Raw genomic sequence first — 26,507 nt, 5'->3', positions numbered from 1 at the left:
TAACAATGTTATGTGTTCCCGCCGGTTGACAGGGATCGTCTTTGCGCGTGGCTTGTCCTTGCGAACTAGGGCACCTTTGTTATGCTCCGTCCGTGATACCTGAAAAGAAGTGAACAAAGGGGCACCCTCGCGGCCGTTTGCACTCCGACGATCAAGTCAGCTAGTGAGAAACATCAAAGGTGGCACACCCTCTGAAGGTGGTCGAAGATAACTGTGCTGGAATGACTAAAACTGAGTTGCCCTAATTGCCTTGTGCTCACCGTGGGTGGGCAGCAAGAACAACTAGGGTTAGTGTTCTCTGTAAAACTACGAGAATTAGGTTAAAAATCGGATCCCCTCAAATGACCCAAGGCCCCTTTTTATATACCCTTTGCATTTAAAGCGCGTTCAAACGTATTGAAAGCGTATAAAAATGTGCCTTGAAACATTTGATACGTAAGCTAAGTTAACACGTACCTTGGCAAACTTTCACTGAAACCTTTAATGAGCACGTGTGCATTGCCACGTGCCTTTCTGACTTGATCGTTATTCTGTGCGGAGGGACTCACAGCGCCCTAACCCAACTTAGGGTTAATCCGTTGTGTGAGTCCTCCTTCCTTGAAGTGCATCTGGCACGTGGGATGACTTTCTGAGTGTCAACTCATGCGCCCCAATCTCTATTCATCTGCCCTAGGAGTGTATCTACCTTTCTCTCGTACCATGCACGTGGTTCTCCCCTGGTCGTGGCCCTCTCAGGAGTTGTATCTATCCAAGGGTCTCTCAGCAGTGGCATGGATACTTCACGAGTCAGGTTACCCCCTACTGGTACTGGAACTTATAGCCTTGAAGCCACCTCTCTCTTCTCTTGGTTACTGTCCTGAACCGTCGAGGCCTGAAGCCTCCTTGCGATGTCTTAGCTTGGCGATGCCTTATCCTGGCGACGCCTTAGCCTGGCGACGCCTTAGCAAGGCAACGCCTCCTATTGGCGATGCCTCGACCCGGCGATGCCTCAGTCGGTCAGTCTGTTGACTTCCTTCCTTGGATCCCACGAGGGGTCCTACCACACGTTGACTTTAACCTTCGGTCAACGCCCGGGGACGGAACGGTACACTGTGTTTGAAGCTTCTCCAATCCGGATGACCCTGCAACCTTTAAATTGATGTTTTTATCCATTTTTTTATAACCAATGAATCCTTCCAACATACAAATTAAAATTTATTATTTATTATTTTTTATATTTAAAATTATTATATTATTATAAATAAATTTTTTAAAAGATAAATAATTTATAATTTTTCAATTTCTACCCAATTTTACACTAAATAAAATTTGCAACAAAAAGTAAATATTTGTAAACAAAATGTTATTATTTAAAAAATAACCTTATATGTTTAAATTTGAATTTGTATACTGTTCCAATAATTATGATTTAGGATACTTTATAAATTTTACGTTTTCTTTTAAAAATCAATAACATTAAATGAATTTAAAATAACACCATGAAATCAGGTAGACATTTAAAAAATTATAAATTATTTAAATTTTAATTTTTGTGTGTTAAAAAATGAAATCATATTCTAAAAATATCATAAATAAATATTATTTTATAAAAATATCTTTCTATGAAATATATAAATTATTCATACAATATATCTAATTTATATTTTTAGTTTCTATAAAAATTCAACTCTATAATGTAAAAATTTATTGTTTTAGTCTAATAGTTGTAATCTTACCTTTAACGCTCGATTAAATGATAAAAATGGGGGTGTGAAAGGAAGAAAGCGAAAATAAATAGAAAAATAAAGTTGTTTGTGAAAGGTAAAAGTGATATAATGTTTTTTTTTTATCAATAATAACTTTATTTGCTTATTATTGTAATATACTTTAAATTATTTATTATATTAAAACCATAAATATTAGTAGAATATTTACTATCTAACGTAGATATTCTAACTATGTCGACGTAATACATATGTAATATAAATATATGTAGTTATTATATGTGTAATTGAGTATGTTGACTTTTCAAGGCCATATTTATGCAAAAGGACATAACTCAACCAGTCATTTTAATTTCAAATATTTAAATCAAGTGAAAAAGTGAAAAATAAGAGAGTAAATCTTTTATGTTTTAAAATTAATTTAACTGAATATATTTAATCAAAGGATCTAAAATGTATTCATATTTTAGTTGAATATAATTATTATTACTATAAAAATTAAATTATAAAACAAATTAACAATAATAACAATCATATGTTTTAATTTTTAAGAATATCAAAATCTTGAAAAAAAACAGTAAGAACTTTAAATTAAATAATTCTTTATTATAATTTATATTTACTTTTTTAAAATAGTGAATTGTATTGATGTGTTATTTATGTGCGATTTCACTTAACTCTTACTTTTTTTTTAACGTAGCAAGTTATTTCGTAATACCTTGTGTAATATTTTCAAAGAATTAGAGTAGTAATAACTACAAGATTAATATGATTTTTAGTGCAACAATATATTTTTTTAACATCCCTATATTTTCTCGTATCTAATAATCATAATATGTATGAAATATTAAAATAAATATATAAACATAATACAAATATATCTAAAATTTCATTATTATAATGTTTCAAATTATTTCTCTCTTCATAAGACTTGAAACATTTACATAAAATTTAAAACAAAATTTCAAAAGAAAAATAATCATTTTTCATCATCCATCTTCTCATCGAAAAACTTTATCACATGTAACATCATCTGCTCCCTGTAAAATAAACGATCATCACATATCAAAGAAAAACAACCACAAAAAAAAGGGTAAGGTAGGTATTTTTAAAACTTATAACACAAATATAACTTTAAACATCCACATAAATCCATCATTTCTCATGCATTTCACATAACCATCAAGTGTCTATCAACAATTTCAATATTCTTCTTTCTCATGTCAGACTTCTACTGACTCATAACACATAGACACTTGACTCTACTTCCGGAAGACTCGTGCATAGACTTAGACTCAGAGATCTACACATGTTATACTACATTAGTGTGAAATCCACACAGTTAAGCGCATAAATAATCTCAATATCATCTTTCTCCTAGTATGACAGGGTTAACTCATATAACAGGTCAAGTTAGTTATCTTTCACACAACTTACCCATTCATATGAACCTCCTTCGACTCTCACCACCTAAATAACTTCATCTATATGATTCCATTATCTCAATAGAGTCAAGATATCTCCTTCTAGACGAATCCCGAGTCAATGCACATCCTAAACAATCTTAACACAATATTTTCTTTCCTGAAAACACTATGTCTTGATTAAAATTCATACTCTGAACCTCACAAAAATCCAACATCAAAGAATCAAATCATACAAAATTTTAGAATTTCCAAAACATACCACAATTCATCTACTGATCATATAAATGTCTAATTAAAGAGATTTTCACTTAAATATACATGAAATAAAATTCTATAAAATTTATAAGTATACATAAAGAAATAAACCAACCTTTTAAACACAAATATATATAGAAAAAAAATTCAAATTTATTTTATTTTTATTTTTATAGAGAGTCTAGCTTGAGCTAAAATTTGCTAGCTTGAGCTAAAATCAATCCGAGAGCACCTAGAATTTTAGCTTGAGCTAGAATTCGCTAGCTTGAGCTAAACTCAACCCGAGAGCACCCATAATTTTTAGCTTGAGCTAGAATTCGCTAGCTTGAGCTAAACTCAACCAGAGAGCACCCTAAATTTTAGCTTGAGCTAGAATTTGCTAGCTTGAGCTAAACTTAACCAGAGAGCACAAAATTTTAGCTTGAGCTAGAATCCGCTAGCTTGAGCTAAACTCAACCAGAGAGCACCCAAAATTTTTAACTTGAGCTAGAATTATCTAGCTTGAGCGAAAGATGCAGAAAAATTCTGCATAACTTAATATACCTATCAGATTATAAATCAACATCCCATTCAATTCATAAATTATAAATCTACACATTACATTGACAGTTCCTATTCAGCATGATACAATCACTCTCATTGAATCATTGAGCTATTATGTCCATCTATACATATATATGATTTCTAATTCCAAAACAATTTAAATCAAACAACCAATTCTCAATCACAACACTTTCAATTTCAATCAAACTACAATCTACTCAAAACAAGAAATCTTGCAACAAAATTTGTGACCACGTCACACTCACATTCAAATCTTCTAACCTAGGGTTCTATTGAAAATTTTAAACTAGCTTCCCTTACCTAAACTTTAGCAGATGCTCACTAAGAGCTCCAAACCCACAAAAAGCTTAAGGATACCCTAACCTGCACCACAGAGTCCTGATCACAAATCTAACTATATCACTAAGACCCTAAGCTAACAGAGACTACTTGTGAAGATAAAAACCTCACATGCAAACTTAAACTAAAAGGCAAGCTAACCAGATCAAAACTAACTCAAAGGAAAAGGAGCCAAGAATGAACTTACTCTATCTAAGATTTTGATCGGTCAATCTTGTAGAGTTCACTGCCAGGAGCCCAATGGCGGACTCCGATCGTTGATCTGATGAGCGAGGAGGTTGAGATTTTAGAGAGAAGGCAGAGGAAAGGAAAAAGGAGATTTTAGAGAGATGATGGTTCTTTTTAAAATGAAACATGAATAACTAAATTTCTATTTATATAGCCTTTTCACTTTAATAATAAAATATTCAGGTGTCATTTTAATTGTACCATTTATACTCTAAGACTATTTTTCTCGGTCCTTACATTCTCCCCAACAAGAAAAATTTTTGTCCTTGAAAATTGACTTGCTATAAAAGGGACAAGGATAGATTTCTCTCATGGTTTCTTCTATTTCTTAAGATTAATCACCAAACCTATCAACCCACACTACCTTCACCATACTGACGACCTTCAATCTAAACTAATTTTACTTTAAAAGACATGTTATCCTTGACTTGCACATTATGCATTTCCAATGCGTGACTAGATTCTTGAATATACTTTGCTTAGTTGAGACACATGAAAGACATTATGCAGATTTAGGATTTGATAGGGTCCAACAAACTTCAGGAATAACTTCTTCTTGATAGCTCTTCCTTACACTCTTTGTAACTGATACTCTCAGAAACACATGGTCTCCAACCATAAACTCCAAAGGTTTCTTCCTCTGATTTGCATATGATTTCTGCCTATTATGAGAAATTTTCATTTTGTTCTGTATCTGTTCCACCTTCTCGGTGATATGTTGAATTAAATTTAGCCCAACCAATATTGTCTCACCATTTTGATACCAACATAAAAGAGTTTTGCACTTCCTCCCATACAAACTCCATCAAAGGCAACATCTCATTCCAACTTCCCAGATGATCCAATACACATGTCCTCAACAAATCTTTTAAGGACTAGATCGTTCTCTCAGACTGCTCATTTGTTTGAGGATGATATGAAGAGCTCATTCTCAAACTAGACCCTAAAGAATCTTGTAGAATATGCCAAAACTACGAAGTAAATTTGTGATCTCTATCAGAAACAATATTCGAAGGCACTCCATGCAATTTCACAATCCCTCTGATGTACAACTGTGCCAACTTGGCCATATTATTCTCAAATTAACTGGAAGAAAATGAGCACTCTTTGTTAGTCGATCATCTATCACCCAGACTGCATCATGGTCTCTTACTATTCTCGCATATAGGTAATAAAATCCATAACAATGCTATCCCATTTCTACTCGAGAATATCCAACTGCTGCAACAACCACTAGGTCTTTAATGTTCTACCTTTGCCTTCTGACATATCAAACTTGTCACAACATACTAAGCTATTTCTTTTCTCATGCCTGACCACCAAAATGACTCCTTCAAATTTTGGTACATCTTATTCATATTTGGACGTAAATTATATAATCCTTATAACCCTCTTCTAGAATCATTCTCTTCAGTTCTTTATGAAAACTCTGCCAATTTATGTAAATCTTAAGTTTAAACACTACACAATTTACTAAAATGAAATTTTAATCTAATTTTATAATCATTCAATTGATTAAATATTATTATTTAATATAATATTGCTGAACTTAAATCAACCAAATATGGAACAACTTCATAGAAAATGACTTTATAATTATTATAAAAAAATGAAAATTTCATCTTCAGTTTCTACAATTATGAGTATTGTAATTCTAAAAATACTTCTAAATTTTATATTTCAAATTTTATATTATAATTCAGAATTTATTATCTAGATTCAAAAAGACTTTAAAATTATAGAATTTGGAAGTGAAATTTGTATTCTTAATATACAATTCAAAATACAAAGTCCTTTTTTGAATTCGTAAATGATTTTTGAATTGTAGAATTTAGAAATCATGTTAAGAATCTATTACAAGTGTTATTTTTTTATTTTCTGTAAGAAAATCTATATATTCTCTTTATCGTTGTACTTTACTTTGTGTTAATTCACACTTTAAAGATTTTACTTACTAGTTCATGTATTCAAAGATGGTTTCTTCCACAAATTCTACACGAGTTGAGGACTCTTCTCATTCAACGAAAATGCTTACAAGAGTTCTATTTCATTAAGCGTAAATAGACTTTTCCTTAAATAGAGGTACAAAATGAAACGATAGAGGTGCAAGAAGAACATCCCAAGAGAAATGGATGTATATTTGAAATGGGCTTGAGGAAAGCCTAATCTGATCAGCAGTAGGCTGATTCTTCCTGCATCATATTAATTCCTGCACCCAATATACTAACGTAAAATCTCCGTTTTATTCTTAGTGATTTAAAAGATTTTGCTTTTTAGATATTCATATCCATTAGTTAAATTACAAAGTTCTGGATATATAAGTCCGAAATTAATATGTTATTTTTGGAATTGGGCATCCAGAAGCTTATCTGGACAACATAAATAACTTTTCAGATGATTCCAAAATCCGTAAGCAAACATAAATAAATTCTGGATCATGATTCTCAACACTATTTACAACACACCAGTGAGATAAAAATCTGAAACTTATAACTCATTTCCATATATTGTCATCTAAAAACTTAAATGAATTACAAAAATAACCTTTTGGATATCTAAATCCAAAATATATAATAACCACTTTCAAATTTCTTCACAATAAACAAACATAAAGTAAAAAATAATGTTTGGTTTTAAATTTAATATTAATTACATGTCTTAAACCATAGGGTGTAGGGAGAAATTGAGTCCGCGGTATAGCAACGAGCCCAATTGGAAAAACTATAAGAAATAACGTTATTGTGGAGATTTTAGCGCCATCTTCACTCTGGACGTTATCCCCATTCTCTCCACTAATCTTTCTTTTCCTTTGCAGTTCATTCCACTCTCCCAATCCAAATGCTTCACACTCATCACCTTCATGCTCATCTCCTCTTTCTTTCGCCACACTCCCATACGGCGTCGTTTCCCTTCCCATCCAGGACCACCACCTCTCACTCTCCAAGATTCCACGTTACTTCCATCAGAAGAGGTTCTTCTTCTCTCAGTTTCCGCAACCGTGGCCGCGGCAGCATATTAAACTCCGTCGCGAATGGCGGAACTGAGCATCAGAAGCAACCGGTCAACAGGGCCTACCCTTTCCACGAAATCGAGCCCAAGTGGCAGCGTTTTTGGGAGCACAATCGCACTTTCCGAACCCCCGATGACGATATCGACACTACGAAGCCGAAATACTACGTTCTCGACATGTTTCCTTACCCCAGGTTTTCAATTTTAGTCACTTCGCGCTTGAAGTTTCTGATTTTTTTTTTTAATTGCGATGGGAATATTCGTAATGACTACTTTTTGCAGTGGAGCTGGACTTCATGTTGGTCATCCTCTAGGATATACTGCCACAGACATTCTTGCTAGATACAAACGGATGCAGGGGTATAATGTGTTGCATCCGATGGGGTGGGACGCTTTTGGATTGCCAGCAGAACAATATGCTATTGAGGTCTGTTTCTTGGTTCTCACTTCTACACTTTCACTTGTGTATTTCTTTACTAATGTGCCGCCGTGTGCTTCAGACAGGAACTCACCCCAAGCTCACTACGGTGAGGAATATCAATCGCTTTCGCACTCAGGTAAACTGCTGATGAGATGCTTTAACTGTAACTAAGGCCAGTAATGCTTTTGTTAAATTATTAAATGATTTAAGATATTCAATTATAGCTATGCATGACAAGATTGATAATCTTTGAAGCAACTTCTTTAAAAAACATGCCTGTGATGATTTGTAATGGGTTGACAGTTAAAGTTTTAACTGATAGTGGATAAAAATTAAACTCTATTCGGGAATTCTTTTGGTACATAATTTGCCGCTGATTCCGAGCAGGTAAAGAATGTTCTTTGGGACTCAGCGACTATTTTTGATTCGTTTGAAGATCCTTGTTTTAGATTGACTATTTAAATGGAAAGAGTGGGTAATTCATTGAATAGCTATATTGAAAAGGATCTGAACAATTGTGGCATTAGTTTGCTGGATAAGTTTCAATTTCAAAACAACCTGAACACCTTTGTTTGAATCATATTCAGATCATACAATATGTAACTCATTGGATTTATCATTTAAATCGTTGGGAGTGATTTGAATTGCCTCCACTTGATTTAAGAAGAAAAGCTTCTTGTAATTTGGAATGTGAAAAGACAAGTGTTTTCATGATTTCATTCTCGCAGTCATCATCTGTAGTCCTAAATTTGCAGGTTTTCCCTTCATGTTAGGTCTTCTTACATCTTTGCAGTTAAAATCATTAGGATTTTCATATGACTGGGATCGTGAAATCTCTACCATAGAACCTGACTATTACAAATGGACTCAATGGATCTTTCTACAACTTTTAAAGAGAGGATTGGCATATCAGGTTTAGTATATGATAACTACTTAAAAGCTTTTGCTTAGTTTATTTAAATTACGAGTATTGAAGATCTTATGGTAATTCCTATAAAACAATCAGGCTGAAGTTCCGGTTAATTGGTGTCCCGCACTCGGCACTGTGTTGGCCAATGAGGAGGTGATTGATGGTGTCAGTGAACGGGGTGGTCATCCTGTAATAAGAAAGGTATACTGGTTTGCATGTTTCTTTCTTTCAGAACTTAAATCTTTGGGTGGTTTTCCTCTTATATTTTTTGAATGGTTTCATAATCTTTACAGTGTCATTGTTTATTACCAAGCAGCCAATGAGGCAATGGATGCTCAAGATTACTGCATATGCTGACCGTCTTCTAGAGGATTTAGATGACCTTGACTGGCCGGAAAGTGTAAAAGAAATGCAGAGAAATTGGATAGGGAGATCTGAAGGGGCTGAGATGGAATTTTGCATTCTTGATAGTGATGGAAAGGAGAGAGACGAAAAAATTATTGTGTATACTACAAGACCTGAAACAATCTTTGGTGCAACGTATTTATCTGATCAATTTTCTAGTATATTCAATAAATTTTATGAATCAGACGAACTACTGAAAGAAACTTTGTATCTTTTTCCTATTTGCTGTGTTATGTTCAGCTACTTAGTTGTGGCACCAGAGCATTCCTTGCTGCCGTCATTGGTTTCCATTGCCCAGAGCAAACATGTAAGTTATGTTTTATTGCTTGTTTCACAAGAAGGATTTTAATCAAGGGTGATAAGATGGTTATTCTTAGTTTTTCTTTATTCACAGGTTGAGGATTATGTAGACCTTGCCACTAGGAAGAGTGACCTTGAGAGGACTGAACTTCAGAAAGAAAAGACTGGGGTCTTCACTGGCTGTTATGCAAAAAATCCAGCAAACGGGGAAGCCATTCCAATATGGGTGGCGGACTATGTTTTGGGCGGGTGGGTTTGCACAAGTATCACTTAGAAAAAAATTGTTCTTAATGATTGCTAAGCTTGCCATGGGCATAAGATATAGGGTGTAGGATGATCAATGATTTTTAAAAAAGTTTGAGACCAGATTATAATTGTTGCTTTTGATGCAGTTATGGAACTGGAGCTATCATGGCTGTGCCTGCACATGATTCTCGTGATTATGATTTTGCTTTGAAATATGATGCTCCAATTTCCTGGGTTATAATGCCAGATGGTAAAAGTGTTGATTTTGGAAAGGCTTTTATAGGTGAAGGCATTATAGTAAATTCATCAAATACACTGGTTGGGCTTGACATTAATGGGTTGTCTAGCAAAGAAGCTGCTCTGACAGTCATTGAATGGGCTGAAAAAAGTGGGAAGGGAAAGAGGAAGGTTCATATTTTAAACGAATCAAATTGGACTAATCTTTTTAATGTTACTAAATTCTTTCTTTATGGTTTGTATTATATAAAGTAAAATACATTTTTCACCCTTCAGGTGAATTACAAGTTAAGGGACTGGCTTTTTGCTCGGCAACGTTACTGGGGTGAACCTATCCCTGTCATCTTCATTGATGATAGTGGTGAGACTGTTCCACTGTGTGAGACTGAACTGCCGCTTATTCTACCTGAATTGGATGATTTTTCTCCCACTGGAACAGGCGAGCCTCCTCTGTCTAAGGCAGTGTCTTGGGTAAGTTTACAACAATAAATGTTTTTCTTCTTATATTGTTGTCAATAGGCTGTGTCTTAATTTGGCGGGCACAATGGACTGTGGTCTAGGTTGGATTTGTTTTGTTAGCCCCAATGATGTACATATACTTCAAAATTGGGGACATCTAGGCTTTGTTCCCTTGCCAGATTCCTAGACAATAACAACAATTTTGAAAGTAAAAGACAATTTTTAAATAGCGCATGCCTGAATCATTCTTAATTTTCATAGTTAGCCCTTTTGTTATTATATCTTGAGTCCATGACCAATTAGTTGAAAAGTCTCTAGTAGCTGCCTGACATATTGGTTTGTGAATTCATATTTCCATTGCATTTCAAGAGATTTTAGACATCATTACCTGCTTTTTCTAATAATGGTTGTTAAGATTGGATCATTGCCTTATCTGTGTAACTGTTCTTTAGATGGAAATGACATTATATGGAGAAATCTAAAATGCCTTGACTGCCATCAATGCCGTGCATATGGTGAACATCATTTAGAACCCACGATGCCATCAACATGATATAGTGTTCTATTGAAAAACTGCTGCCGCTATCTGCCATGGCACTACCATCTCCTCTATTTAACAACACTGATCTATTGTCTCACATAAATAGATACTACTTGTAGTCCCACTATTAGGCATTTCAATGTCTAAATAAATCACTTTGTAAATGAACTTGTCTTATATGTGAACTAAATAAATTTTTGAGCAGGAAAATTTGGCCTGATGTCTTTTGCTATTTTCTTAATGTCTATGCCACATGAAGTTGTGGTAGATTTAAAAGGAAATGGAAGGGTCAGTACTACCAGAGCCTGTACTCTCTCGTTAAGTTATAGCAGCATAAAATAATTTTGTTGCATAACTAAGTACATAATTTATATTACTTAGATTAGGGAGTGTTAGCAACACACTGTTGATCCACCTTTTAATGCACAAAGAAAGATCACAAGAAAAAATTGCAAGTCGAAGTTGTGAAGAGAATTAGCCAATCTATGCGCAAGTGTGATTGCTGCAAAAAGGAAATATATAATGAGATCCGAGAATGTATTTCTGAAAGTCACTGCTAATAGAAGAGATTCAGCTGTTTATAGCTGACTCCAGTCCTTAAGCTGACTAAGTCTAACAAACTAACAGACTATTAACTGTTTACAAACAGAGTCGTTTAAATCAAGAATATATTATACTCTAATATATTCTTTTTCTTTCTTGGCCTGTATCACTGTTTTAGGGGAAAACTGCTGATAGCTTATCAGGAAGACCAGCTACTCGGGAAACAAATACCATGCCACAGTGGGCTGGTTCATGCTGGTGAGGCATTGAGTGGTATTATATATTTTAGTAAGCAAGCACTAAACAGTGCTTTTGTTGCCAAGTTTACTTGTCTTGGTTCAGGATTTTGATGCTTCAGATGTACTGATGAAAAATTAAAATTATGTCCTCATGCGTGTCATATTTTCTTTATCCTTCCAGGTACTATTTGAGGTTTATGGACCCACATAATTCCAAGGAATTGGTTGGTAAGACTAAAGAAAGGTATGACTTCAGTTAATGTTGTCTTTATTTTTCATTCACTATCATTTTCTCCTTGTTTTTTCCTATATTTTGCTTTCACTATTTCTAGATAATTTAATTTCCCAGCTTTAACATTGTTCTTCTCCTGCAGGTATTGGGGCCCTGTTGATGTATATGTTGGGGGTGCTGAGCATGCAGTTCTCCATTTACTGTATGCTAGATTCTGGCACAAGGTCTGTAGATGTTATCAGTCAGAATTGAATTGGGGGGGGGGGGGGGGGCATGTTGAACAACTATGTTCTTGCCAATCTTTCTCTATTGTGTTACTTTTAACATCTACGAGACTATGATTACTATTACAAATGTTATTCGATGAGTCTTAAAACTGAAGTTTACATTTTAGATTATTGTAGAATGACAGCGTATCCACAATCATATTACTAGTGTTTGAAAAATTATAAGACCACAGTTTGACGATTTTTTAATATTTCTTTGTTCAGTATATGGGGGAAAGAAAGTTTTTGATGACATGGTTAAGTGTTGGCAAAAGTATTGGGAAATTGACCAATTTGGGATTGAATTGAAATAAGGCTTCAAATACCCTTTATTGACCAATTTATATCTCAGGTTCTCTTTGACATTGGTGTTGTATCCACCAAGGAGCCCTTCCAATGTGTTATAAACCAGGGGATTATTCTTGGGGAGGTAATTTCAATTCTTCCCGCCTGAAAATTGAGTAGAAAAGAATAACTATTGCAAGTTTCTAATTGCTTGAATGGCAGGTTCAATATATGGCTTGTAGAGATCAAGATGGAAATCTAATATCTGCTGATTCAACTGACTTGTTGAATGAACATAAGCTAGAAATAATTCCTGCAGAAAAGGTTTATCAATGAAGTTCCCATACTTTCCACTTCTCATTGCATTAGTAATAATTACCAGAGATAAGGTGTTGGCCTTACGTTTTGTTTTCTCCTGACAAGCATTCGTTCTCTTTTTCCTTGAGTGTAGGCCATGAAATCTGGGGATTCTTTTGTCCTGAAAGAAAATCCTAACATACGATTACATGCACGCACTCACAAAATGAGTAAAAGTAGGGGAAATGTTGTTAATCCAGATGATGTTGTTTCTGAGTATGGTGCAGATTCTCTTCGATTATATGAAATGTTCATGGGACCATTGAGGTAGGTTTGAACTGCAAACCATATTGCTATCGTCATATTATAGTGATTGTTCCTTAGTCAAACTTGCTTTCTGTTTGTAGTTTTTCCCTTTTATCTTTTCATTTCTTTGTGGTGGGTTGAGGAAAGTGTGAGACTATGGAGTTGTGGATCTTGTTCTGATATGGACTTTAACCTCAGATCATTTTATTTCTTGATTTCCTTTACATGCTCCCAGAGACTCGAAAACATGGAGTACTAGTGGCATCGAAGGTGTACATCGGTTCTTAGGAAGAACTTGGAGGCTCATTGTTGGTTCACCTTTGTCTGATGGAACATTTAAGGATAGAACTGTATCAGTTGACGAGGAGCCTACTATAGAACAACTTCGTTGCCTTCACAAATGCATTGCCAAGGTCAACATCTTAATTTTTAATCAGAGCTTTGTTATTTCCTTGTTCTGGTTTTATATAATTTGCACAGATATGACACAATTGAGCTAAGAATTTAATTTCAGTATTCAGGTAACAGAGGAAATTGAGGGCACACGATTCAACACTGGAATTTCTGCAATGATGGAGTTCCTCAATGCGGCATATAAGGTATTTTTCTGTTGCCTGCTTTCATCCTCTTAATATCTTCTCACTCCAAATATTATTTTCCTTTTATTTTTGTACTTTTAGGGTAGGGAAGTAGGTAAAATTTGAAATGACCACTCCTAAATTGTATTGAGCAATGTTATTTTGAAGGAATGACTGATTCCTTTCAGTAGTTACTGTCGTAAATAGTTGCAACTCATTTACATTACAATTCAATTCAATTCCTTTGAACATGATTCTAGGAAACCAAATGTGACCTTTAACATTTGGGGCGTCGGACTTGTTTGATAGAAGACCAAATATATATTATTTATACAAACTCTTTTCTTCAAATTGAAAGAAACTTTCAAACCCGAACCTATTTAGAGAGACTTTTTATAAGTTTCTCTGGGTTTATTTATAGAAAACTAGCCTTCTCTCGCTGTATCCATAACTTAAGGATCGTAATTCTTGCTTTTGTAAAATTCCTGTAAAAGAGCAGCTAGCCTTCTTATTTAGGAATCCAATTTTTTAGTAAATTATAATAAAGTACAATAATAAGCAAAATGAATTCAAGCTTCTGAATAGCAGTTCCTTTGTGATAGTAAAGGACATGTCTTTTTGAGGTGTATTCTTTGCACACAACATTTGAATATCCTTTTGCTTTGTCCTTGGCATATATTTTCAGTGGGATAAACATCCAAGATCGGTCATTGAGGCATTTGTTTTGCTGCTTTCACCATATGCACCACACATGGCTGAGGAGCTATGGTCTCGGCTAGGGCACACAAAATCATTAGCCTGCGTGCCTTTCCCTAAGGTATGGATTTGGATCAATAACAAATCATTCCTATGCTTGCACGGTCTGTCAATTTGTGGTCACTAATTGAATTTCTTTAATACCCTAAAACAGACATTTAACTCACTTGCAATATTGTTCCTTAGCTCACTTTTTAACGGTAACCCAAAGTATAGACATTTCAGGCAATGTGGATTCATCCCACTTAGAACTCGGTAGTTAGTTAATTGGCAATCAAGTTATACCCCCAGCATCCTGCAAAATATTTTCAATTTGTGAAAGGGGCTATTCAGGGCCTAGATGCTTCTATTTATTATTTATTTTGAAGGGAAAGCCTATTAAGAGATAGGACTGCAAAACATTGTATTTCAATGAGAAGATTCTTGTCCAAGGACTTGTCATTGTTGTGGTTGTGCTATGATTTGCTAGTTGCAACAAGGGAGGGGACACAGTTTGCTCCTTGTTACCGTGGTGTTTATACTTGAGGGAAATAATTAGAAAGTTACGCGAAGATGAGATATCTTTTTCCTACTTGCATTTGTGGTAAAAAAAAGGCAGTATTTCATGCCCTTGTGAGTTTTCTCATCTTTTCATGATACTTAAGGAACAAAAAACAATTTTATACAGGTTAATTTTAATCATGTGGAATGAGTGGCAGATTGTACAATAAGTCATTAAATAATCATCATATTTGGAATATGTTGTTATTTCAGGCAAATCCGACTTACCTGAAGGATTCCACCGTAGTCCTTCCAGTCCAGATAAATGGAAAGACAAGAGGGACCATCGAGGTTGAGGAAACATGTACAGAGGAGGAGGCTTTTGTCCTAGCATCTAGGGATGAAAAGCTATCAAAGTATTTGCATGGTCAATCTGTCAAAAAAAGAATTTACGTTCCTGGCAAGATTTTGAATGTTGTTTTGGACCGTAAAAACATTCAGGTTGGTGTACAGTAGTTGCTTCCACTCTTGTATCCTTTTCTACTGGAAGCAACGATAAAAGAATTATGCTGTGCCTGGTCGACTTGGTAATGGCCACACATCCGCTTCAAAACTAAAGAATTTGTAAAGAAGGTGTGTCTTGGGCCGGAGAGTTATGCCTCTGTTGGATGGAAAGTGTCAGCTAGCCAAAGCATGACTGACTGTTTATGATTTCTACTCTGCTTTTACAGGTGCATAACTTGAGAGGAGGGGGGGCGGAGTGGGTTTCCAGTTTGCTTTGATCATTGCATGCTATAGATCCTAATCAATTCATTCAAAAGATCATGACAAAACTAAGCGCATCTTGGCACCTATAACGGTTGTGTTGTACTTTTGTGTACTATATCTGGTTGTGGGCTGTCTTGTTTATTGTAATGATAATTTTGTTTTTCACTCTGCATTTAGAGGTTAGAACGGTGAATAAATCCTTCATTTTTTTTTATTTTACAAGTTTTTTCATTCATTACTTTTTGAAGCGAGTCAAAGTCCAAAAGAAGTGACATTAGGGAACTATAACATTTGGAAGATGTAAAAATATACTTGTTCTTAAAATATCATGTTGGATTCGAATGAAATAAATCGTACGTTCAACGCCTCTATTCAAGATTTCAATTGCCATTGCAGATGTTAGAAATTGGGAAAATTGACAGAAATGATGTAATTCATTTAGAAAATTACATAAATAGGCAAATGTAAAATAAAATACGAAAATAGATATTTGTGAGTAAAAATTGATAATGCTGTATACAATATTAATTAAACTTGATAATTTGTTACTGTTTTTTTTTTTTTTAATTTAAGTTGTCAATTTCGTTTGAATAGAATGTAAAGAAATTGCACATTGGGTTAAAAACTTTAATTGAATTTTTTTCTTTCACAAATAATAATTAATATTTTTAAAAATAAAATATGTATATAATAATAATTTAGAAATTGTTTAAAATTACATTAACAAAATAATAATATTTTGAATTTTTTTTATTTAATATAAAAACTTTAATCGTTTTATATAAGAAAATCGTATCTAAAGTTGAAGAATTAAAATGATTTTTGTTTTCACAATAACTTTAAATACATTAGGTTAAAAATAATTTGTGTGGACTCAGAGGATGTTTGATGACACTAAAACTAGAGAGGTTGTAAACAATATATAAACTTGCATATCATTTTAAGTGGAAATTTCATATTAATGATGTTTTAAACATTTATTTACCATTTCTTTGGATTCTATGTCGAGTAGATTATGTTAGGCAGTTGATCACTATTGAGATTTTCCCAATTGCATTAGTGGTAGTTCCTCTCATATGTTTCACAAGGTTGAATTTCACCAGGTTGATAGGGTTATGCGTTAGTTTGGATTTCGACAAAGTATTCAAAGTGATCCATTGAACCTTGATCAACTTCAGAGAAAGGATATGAGAGGACAAACTGATCGATACTGACCACAATATCAAGTTGCATGAATAACTATGTGGAATGATCGTCACAATCATCTAATTCAGGGAAATTAGTTTAACGGAAATGGTCATTTGCATGACAAGTCGACATACATGCAATGGTACATCAATCGTACTTTCCACTACATCTCGCCTATACAATCATCGTCCGATGACGATGTAAGTTCAATTACAAAATCATTTATTATTCTTCATTGACTCATTAAAAATTAACACATTTCAAAACAATATGATATGCCACAATAGACTACACAACCTCATTATCAACATCATGTCGGGTCTTCTTCTCAAGTTGAATTGTTTCAACAACAATCTTTTCGCTCGTTAGTTGTTCACATTTTCATCTCAACAACAATATCTTGTTGGTCCATCAAATCCCTCTACAACCTTTACCATGACCCCCCTCCCCCCATATGCCTACAATCCACTGCCATCCATGTAGTATTATCGACCAACATTGCCTTCACAAGTGAGGACAATGAAGTCAAAGACACTAACCAAGACATTCCACCTCTGCCCCTCCTACCGTTTCATTCGAACAACAACCACAAGGACGACCGTGAAGACAACGAAGAAGACTACCCTGTGACATAACTTCTCATAGATGACAATTTTTCCTACATTTCTATATTCTAATAAAGTATAAATTATACTTATTTATGATTTTATAAATATTTTTTAAACACTTCCCCTTTTATTTATAATTGTATCAACCCTAAACATTACTTCACGAACATAGTTTCAAATTTTTTTAAAACAACACAAATATTATTAACTTTAACAATATTTAAAAAGTACTAAATATTTTGTCAAAACAAAATTTAATTTTAATTTTTTGATATGTTTTATTTATAAAATACAAATTTTCACAACATTCTTATTTCGTTCATATAATTTTAAACAATTTATAAATTATTATTATAGGTTGGCAACTTCAACTTAAATAAAATAAACTTAAGTTACTAACCTAATATACAATTTTTTTTACATTTTATTTAAATGAAAGTTGTCAATCTAGTTGACAACTTTAATTAAAAAATAAAATAAAATAAGTAACAGATTAATGTATTTAATTAATATGGTATTGGTCAAAAGAGTCCTTCGAATATTCTGGTCTTATATTGATAATTGATTTCACTTTGAATAGAGAAGAGAGGATAGACTCATTACATAAAAAATTGATAAATTTTCGATAAGTAATTGAGTGTGAGAGCCAAATGAATCGAAAGATTCATGTTTGGTTCAGTTCTTTATAAAAAAAAAAGATGGATGGAATAGCTAATTCTACAAGACAAAAGATTGATTTTTTTTTCACGAGGTGGGTAGTGTTAGAAATTTCTATTTCTAATTTCATCTTTGTTTTGTTACTGAATTAACCCTAGACCAATTCCCTTTTTATTAGGGAGTATTCAATACATCCATAATTATAAGCTTCATGTTATTCAGCCCAAGACACATGTCAGATTTAGGGCATCCCAATTAAATGAAATGATAGTTTCTCATTTGGAATTTGTATAATAAAAGAATTGATCAAATCACACATCGTCGTATTGACTATTGACAACTTTGACTAAAAAATGTTCATTTTATAATTTTTTTTTTGTATTTATCTATTTGTGTAATTTTTTAAATGAATTAGATAATTTCTGTCAATATTTCGTGATGAGGAATGAGTTCTCTAAGCACGAAAGGATTTCTTTGCGCTAGTTTGTGGGTGTTGAACAACATAAGTTTTGTTAGATGTGAATATACTTGACATGTTTAAATCTAGGTAGTAAGGCTTGTTAGAACTTCTTTTTGTAAAGTTGCATTCCACCTTACACAAGCCATGTTTATTTAAGTCGTTGTGCCCACCTATGCAGAGGTAGAAGTGCTAAAATGTTGTAGGGAGTTTGTTCATAGTGTTGGGTGGTACATACCACCACTAGTGCAAAAATAAGAATCAATGACAACTTACAATGACAACTAACATAATAAGTATTTAACCTAATTTTTTTAACCCTATTGTAACCTACTATATGCACCAACTTCTCCTTCCTCAACAATTTTTTGAACCCTACGGTAACCCTTCTCCACGCACATTGAAGCTTCTCCTTCCTCAACAATTTTTGAAACCCTACGGTGGTACTCCTTCTGCGGCTTAAGCTTCTCCTTCCACCATCTTCACTTTCTCCTCTCAAACAAAAGCCTTCTGCGCCGAAACTTCTCCTTCCACCATTGAGGTAGGTCAATCGAAACTTATAAATGCAAATATGATGTGTTTCCCATTTTTCTGAAACTTGTTTGGTTTCGAAACTCGAGTTTCCCTTTTTTGTAACCCCTAAATACATCTTCTCCTTCGTGTAGTGTTCATGGTGCGTTTATATTAGCTTCTTCTCCTTCTCCTTGCAGCTTCGTGCGGTGGTTGTAGGTTTGATGCGTTTTTCTTATATTATGAATGCGTTTGCACTTTTTTGAAACTGAGAATGTGCTTTGTTGTTTGCATATGAAGTTTTCGAATTGATACTTTAATTTATATGGATTTACAAATGCGTATGAAATTTTCGAATTCTTCTCTACTATTACTCACAGTTTGGTTTTTGGAACCTGAATAAGCATTTCAACATAATGTGTATCATTCATTGATGACTTGTGTAGCATTAATTAATGAAGTTAGAGAAACCAACATTCCTCAATGTCAAGCTGAATGAAACACATTCAATAATAGTAACAACTACTTTTACTTTTACTAGTTGTTTCTTAGCTCTGCTTATTTTTGGACGATAGGAATATATAGTACACATAGCACAACCTTTAAGCAAGAAAAGTCAAAATTAAGTAGCAAAAAATTGAAGATTTTTGAGTTAAAGGATATGGTTGTAGAGGTTGGCGTAAATTTGAATCAAATTAGTCCAGATACAATGCCTGGGTTAGAGGAAAAATCACTGATTGGAAACAACTTTATATGCCAAAAAAAAGTAATTAACTTGCTAAAAAGACCATTACCAATTGGATGTACTTAAATGCAGAGTTTGTAGATCATAGGCATCTAAAACTCCTATTACAGTCATGAAAAAACAAGTGTTTGAGTTGCTATAGTTTCTGCAGAAATATGCAGTAAAAATTGCATATATTCCTTTTGATAGCATACCTAGATAACAGGAACAAGTTAAAAACAACAGTGCCTTAATGTACTTTAAGTCTTATCCACTTGAATTCAAAGAGAGAAAAAAACTAATAAACTTTACTTTAATTCCAAAATAATAAGAGGGGTGGAGAGAAAGAATAAAAATCTTTCAAGGAAATGCAAGAATAGAGCCAAAAATAGTGCTGCAAAACCATGGAGTCCCGCAGTTACTTGGAATGATGGAGGAGTTGGAAAGGCTTCTGGTTGGCAGTCCCAAAATACTAACTTCAGTAGACATGTTGGAGGAAATGCAAGGGCCCAGTTAAAAGAAAGTAAATCTGAAAGCAACAATGTGACTTCTAGCCCATTTATTCGACCTCCCTTGGAGCATAAGTGGAATTGGCAATTTGGAACTGGTTGCAAGCAACCCTGGGGTGATGATAGCATGATAAAGGATGAGATTACAGAAGAATCCCCAGTGAAGAAGGATAATGTTGATGAACAGGAGGAAGAAGGCTTTGATGCCATGGAAGATATTGATGATGATCTAATGAGTGATGACTATGATTCTGCTAGTGAAAAGAGCCACGAGAATCGAAAGAAGAGCAAATGGTTTAAGGTTTTCTTTGAGAATTTGGATAGCCTTTCTATTGACAAGATTAATGAACTAGAAAGGCAGTGGCACTGTCCGGCTTGTCGAGGTGGTCCTGGTGCTATTGATTGGTACAAAGGGCTTCAACCTCTGATTACTCATGCCAAAACAAAAGGGTCAAAAAGGGTGAAGATCCATAGGGAGTTTGTTGAACTTTTGGATGAGGAATTGCTCAGAAGAGGCACTGCAGTAATTCCAGCTGGAGAAGTATTTGGTAAGTGGAAAGGTTTGAAAGATGAGGAGAAAGACCATGAAATTTTGTTTGGCCTCCAATGGTTGTCATTCAGAATACAAGGCTTAAACAAGATGAAAATGACAAGGTATCATCAAATGTTTTTTCTTATTAGTTAGCATCGAGTGATGAATGGTTGGTGATAATAGCATGGTTTGTTCTTAATATGGAGTGATAAAGATGAGTATATATGTTGCTTCAAGGTCAAGAATATAACAAAGCATACAAGCTGAAGGAATTGAAACTTTAAGGAATTATGGGATATTAATGTTATGGGAAGAAGGCGTTGATGTCTTTGATGGGTACACAGGTAACTCTTTTAAGTTGCATGCCATGCTATTTTGTACAATCAATGACTTTCCAGCATATGGTAATTTGAGTGGTTACAACACCAAGGGCCACAAAGCATACCCTATATGTGAAGAAGGCACATGTCACTCTCAACTAAAACATGGAAGGAAAACCGTGTACCTTGGACATCGAAGATTTCTTAGTTCAAACCATCCCTTTCGTAAATTGAAGAAAGTATTTAACGGTTTTTCAAGAGAACGAATTAGCTTTAACGGCTTTAAGCGGGTTACAAGTATATGAATGTGTGAAGGACATTCAAGTTGTGACTGGAAAGACGCAAAAAAAAGTCACAACAAGTAATATATGGAAGAAGAGATCAATCTTCTTTGATCTCCCATATTGGAGGGTGCTTGATGTGAGACATTGTATAGATGTCATGAATGTAGAGAAAAATGTGTGATAGTATTATCGGAACACTCCTTAATATTCAGGGTAAGACTAAAGATGGTATCAATGCTCGTTTGGACATGGTTGAAATGGATATAAGAGAACAATTAGCTCCACAGTCTCATGGTAACAGGACATACTTGCCTCCAACATGTCACACATTGTCTAAACAAGAGAAGAAAAGTTTATGTGAGTTTTTAAGGGGTGTGAAGGTTCCACAGGGTTACTCTTCCAATGTGAAAAGACTAGTATCCATGAAAGATCTAAAAATTCAAAAGTTGTCAACCCTCAAGGATCACAAATGTCTTCTCTCCAACAAATTGGTGCAGTGGTAGTGACAATTGGAAAGAAAATAGTCCAATAGATATGCTTCTTGATGTTGTAGGCAGGACCAATAGCGTCCCTTTTTTTATATGTCATAAAGATATTTGTGAGATTGTTATTGGCACCGATCAACTATCTATATCGGTTCTACAACTTTGATTGTTGTAAGTATACTTTCATTAACCTTTAAAATAGTTTAATATATTTATATTTTACTCTAACATTATTTTTCAATGTTTAAGGTATTTACATCACCTCTGCATCGAGAAAAAGAATGCTTATATTTATGGATTTCTAGACCCAGTTGCCATTCAGAATGTAGGAAATAAAGCGAGTGAAGTGCAAACATACTTAATAAAGACATTTCAAAATGTAGGCAAAGAAGTGTATTTAGCACCTTACTTTCATCAATAAGTATATAGTTTTAAATTACAATTAATTAATTTGGAACTTATTTATTATTAATATTATTATAACTTGTAGGGGTCATTGGCAGTTGTTGGTCATTATTCCTCGTCATTTTCTCATGGTTATCTTGTGTTCATTGCATAAGAAAACGAACACTATGGCCATCAAGCATTTACTAGATGCGTAAGTTTTCTTTTGTATTATATTTCCTACCTTGATGATTAATATGAATTAACGAATATTTACCTTTTTATAGGGCTTTGAAGGCTCATTTGAGATTACAAGGCCTTCCACATATAGCTAGGAAGAAAATACAATTAATTGCACCCAAGGTAACTTATTTGTCCCACCATTATTTAATTATGATATAAATACTTTATATTTGTGTTTTAATTTGCAGTGTTCACATCGATCGGGAAGCTATAAGTGTGGATATTATGTAATGAAGCACATGCACACAATCAAATGTGCAAACATTATTGACTCATGAAAGAGCTAATAAATTTTTTACTCAAATACCTTAATTATTTAGTTGTGAATTTCACTTTTTATTGATTAAGTCAATTATTTTTGTAGTTATTCAACGATCCATCTCCATTCAAGGATAAAGATATAGAAGACATTATAATGCATTGGGCTCCATTCATTTTTAAGTGTTTCTGATAAGATGTAAATTTTGTTAGTTTATTAAATAATGAATGAGTTTGTCTATAAATTTTGTTCAATTGTCCAGATAATATTGATATATAGGTGATTGTTATCAATGATTAGAGTAAAATTGATCAATTATTAAGTTTGTCTGAAAATTGCATGCAATTGTCTGGAAACATTGATATGCAGGTGATTGTTATTAATGAATGAGGAAAATTTGATCAATGAATGGATTTGTCTATAAATTATCTGCAATTGTCTGAATAACATTGATATGTAGGTGATTGCTATTAATGAATGGAAGAAAATGAATCAATGAAAAGGGTTTGTTTGGATAATATTAATATGCAAGTGATTGTTATTAATGAATGGGGAAAATGTGATCAATTTTTTTTTTTTTTATCAGCAAAGAATGAAATTAAATTAAGAGGGATACAAAAGGGGTATCCCAACCCTTTTACATAAACCAAACCACATTAAGAATCTCCAAGAATAAAGAGATGAACAAACACCCCATAAGTAATAGATAAATAATGTTTGCTGCATAAGCTAGACATCCTATTCCAGCTAGCACCGTGCTCGTATTGGAATGCTATAACCACTGCAAACTGCAACTACAAAACCATCAAAATACACCAAAATATTGGTTATCTCCACCACCTCATTGACATTCCTTCTACCCAGCTTGCAGTGGCACGATTGTAGCACTTGTCACAAAATTAATCACTTCAATGCATCATCTTCTATTCGCTCCTTTTTGGACTTTGGCTTCCCCTGTTTGCTCCTTTTAAGCTCACTTTTATCAGAAACCAACTTCCTACTTGCCAGGGTCCATCTCGCACTTAGATTGGTTGGAGTTTACAACTTCGACTTACACCCCCCAACATGTCTGAATCCCCACCACAACCTCTACTGCTACCATCCACATATGAGACCACTAGTTGATCAACAAACACACTTAGGGATTTCCACAACAACCAAAACACCACATATAAAACACAATTTTTGTTTCCTGCATAAAGAACCCTGAACCAGCATACACCCTGCCTCTATTGGTTTGTTATAAGACACATCAAAACAAAATCCTCCATCATGTCCTTAACATTCCTTTTGACTCCCTTGCATACAAGCACATATGTCCTTTCCATCTTGCACCAGCTGCAGGCCGTGACAACCCACCAACACCTCCAACCAACTATAAATCTAGTATAGGCCGTAGTCTTAAAACTCTTGGCATCTGGGAGTCCTAATTATAACTTCTAATGCAAAGCATTGAATTAAGAATCCAGTCTACGAAAGAATAAGTAAAGGAATGCACCTTGTGCTTCATCCAAAGCCAGGATTTGAGTTGAGCCTTTTGAAACACCTCCTCCGCATCTAATAGCCCTTTTTTTGAATACAATCAGGTTCCTTTGGTCCCAGATACACCTAATAACAGATGCCCAAACACCTTTCCATACCAGGTTTTGCTTCTTGCTAGCATTGCTCAGATAAAAACTCATAAAGTGCAGATTTAAATCATTCTGTTGAACATAAGAGATACCTATCCATTTGAAGCACAAGGACCATACCGTTTGTGTGTATTTACACTCCAAGAAGATATGTTGACAAGACTCCTCCTTAAGCTGACACATTGCACATAGTGTAGATTCCATCATCACCCCTCTCCTACTCAAACTCACCCTTGTTGGGATTCTATCCAGCAGCACTCTTCAAGCTGTCACGATCACATTTGGGAATGCCTTAGTCTTCCAAAGGAGATTAAGCACATCGGATTGGGTTCCACGAGACTGCTTAGCAAGGCACTCATAAGCAGAATTCACAGAAAAAAGGCCTGGTTCTTCCTTCCCCCACACCTGCACATCCACGTCATTCCTTCTCATTAGTGCCCCTGATAGCAGTGTAAAGAGGTCTGCTTCCAGTGATGATTCCCACTCAAATCTGGCACGCCTCCATCTCAGCCTCCATCTCCAATCCGAATTAATCCACAGACCAACTTCACCCACTGTTTGCTCCTGGTTTAAGGATAGGGAGAACAGTCTAGGAAACAAGGATTTGAGATCAGAGCTCCCAACCCACACCTCCTCCCAGAACTTTACTTTGTCTCCACACCCTAGTTTCCAGCTTAGTTCTTCTTGAAACCATCATTTTCCTCCTCCCTCCTTGCACACTTTATAGAGATCTTTCCACCACCAAGATTGGAGTTTGACTAGTGTATGGACGCTTCCAGGCTCCAACCCATACTTTGAGTCCAATAACTCCTTCCACCTTCCCTCCTCTTGAGAGATACAACGCCATCTCCATTTAGCTAGGATAGCATGGTTTAACTTTCGTATTTCTCTTAAACCCAATCCTCCCTCCTCTTTAGGTTTGCACACATCTTCAGCAAATTGGCTTGCTTTCTTTTCCCCAACCCTACAAGAATCTCCTTTCGATAGAGGTAATCCTCTTACAGACTGAGTCAGGGGCTTTGAAAAGGGAGAAATAATACAGAGGTATAGCAGATATGACAGAGTTGATAAGACAAATTCTCCTTGCCATGGATAAAAATCTCCCTCTCCACACACTGAGCTTCGCTTTTAACTTGTTAACGACCGGTTCCCAGAATTGCTTCTTCCTGGGGTTACCTCCCACTTCAAGGCCCATATATGTAAACGGTACTCCCATTTGTTTGCAGTTCAACGTCTTTGTATAACATGATACATAACTAATTTGAACATTGATGCCTGCAAGCTTTGACTTATGGAAGTTGATCTTCAACCCTGAGGCTAATTCAAACCCCTTTATGATGGCCTTCAAGGTTACCACGTTGTTGAAGGAGTCTTCACATAGAAAAATAGTGTCATCCGCAAACTGGAGGATGCACACCTCAATCTCCTTCCTTCCAAACTTGAGGCCCGTTAGCAAAGTGGTTTTGCTAGCACTTCTAACTATCCTAGCAAGGCCTTCAGCTACAACTAGGAAAAGGAAGGGTGCAAGTGGGTCTCCTTGCCTTAACCCTCCAGTCGGCTTGAATTCCTCCGTAGGTCTCCCATTGACTAATACAGACACAGTGGCGGATTCCAGACATCCTTTAATCCATGCGATCCAGAGGTTGTGAAACCCCATCCTAGATAGCATATCATATAAGAACGCCCATCTAACCGAGTCATATGCTTTTTCGAAGTCCACCTTTAGTCACAACCCTCTTCTCCCACTTCTCCTTAAATCCTCAACAACTTCATTGGCCATAAGAACACTGTCTAAGATCCCTCTTCCTTTCACAAAGGCTGATTGGCATTCATCTATCAAAGAGGGAACACCTTCTTCATTCTACTAGCTAAAACCTTCGAAACAATCTTGTACATAGCTCCAACTAATGAGATGGGTCTAT

The 26,507-nt window shown here is 34.8% G+C and overlaps 2 protein-coding genes and 1 pseudogene across 15 annotated transcripts; 2 read left to right on the top strand and 1 right to left on the bottom strand.

Moving 5' to 3' along the window:
• Positions 1-7,260: 7,260 nt before the first annotated feature.
• EMB2369 (tRNA synthetase class I (I, L, M and V) family protein) lies at positions 7,261-16,008 on the top strand. Of its 13 annotated transcripts, none has more exons than XR_011080396.2 (21): positions 7,261-7,719; positions 7,808-7,952; positions 8,026-8,082; positions 8,740-8,859; positions 8,953-9,057; positions 9,173-9,396; positions 9,502-9,568; positions 9,656-9,810; positions 9,954-10,215; positions 10,321-10,515; positions 11,766-11,845; positions 12,008-12,070; positions 12,201-12,282; positions 12,677-12,754; positions 12,832-12,933; positions 13,061-13,233; positions 13,448-13,625; positions 13,727-13,811; positions 14,476-14,607; positions 15,300-15,659; positions 15,758-16,008. XR_011080396.2 is itself a non-coding variant. In XM_068606981.2 (20 exons), exons 1-20 carry the CDS (start codon positions 7,355-7,357, stop codon positions 15,540-15,542), a joined length of 2,904 nt encoding a protein of 967 aa, XP_068463082.1. In that variant the 5' UTR covers positions 7,262-7,354; the 3' UTR covers positions 15,543-16,008. The 13 variants fall into 13 exon arrangements, 5 of the variants coding, with proteins under 5 accessions (XP_068463082.1, XP_090156377.1, XP_090156378.1 ...); XR_016519465.1 differs by having other exon boundaries at positions 11,766-11,860; positions 13,734-13,811; XR_011080393.2 differs by having other exon boundaries at positions 7,262-7,719; positions 13,734-13,811.
• Positions 16,009-18,863: 2,855 nt separating this feature from the next.
• LOC137806729 (protein SUPPRESSOR OF GENE SILENCING 3 homolog) lies at positions 18,864-23,250 on the top strand (annotated as a pseudogene). Its single transcript, XR_016519556.1, has 5 exons — positions 18,864-19,245; positions 19,370-22,239; positions 22,318-22,447; positions 22,559-22,666; positions 22,740-23,250. The product of XR_016519556.1 is annotated as a protein SUPPRESSOR OF GENE SILENCING 3 homolog (transcript).
• A 1,596-nt stretch (positions 23,251-24,846) lies between these two features.
• On the bottom strand, positions 24,847-26,242 carry LOC137839143 (uncharacterized). The gene is made up of 3 exons (XM_068648269.1): positions 25,700-26,242; positions 25,306-25,602; positions 24,847-25,149 (listed from the first exon to the last, which is right to left on the bottom strand). Exons 1-3 carry the CDS (start codon positions 26,240-26,242, stop codon positions 24,847-24,849), a joined length of 1,143 nt encoding a protein of 380 aa, XP_068504370.1.
• Between the last annotated feature and the right edge of the window lie 265 nt (positions 26,243-26,507).

This window comes from Phaseolus vulgaris, chromosome 3 (genome assembly GCF_051622355.1).
Source record: "Phaseolus vulgaris cultivar YP4 chromosome 3, ASM5162235v1, whole genome shotgun sequence".
NCBI lineage: Eukaryota > Viridiplantae > Streptophyta > Magnoliopsida > Fabales > Fabaceae > Phaseolus > Phaseolus vulgaris.
This window is presented reverse-complemented; position numbering and strand designations above follow the sequence as displayed.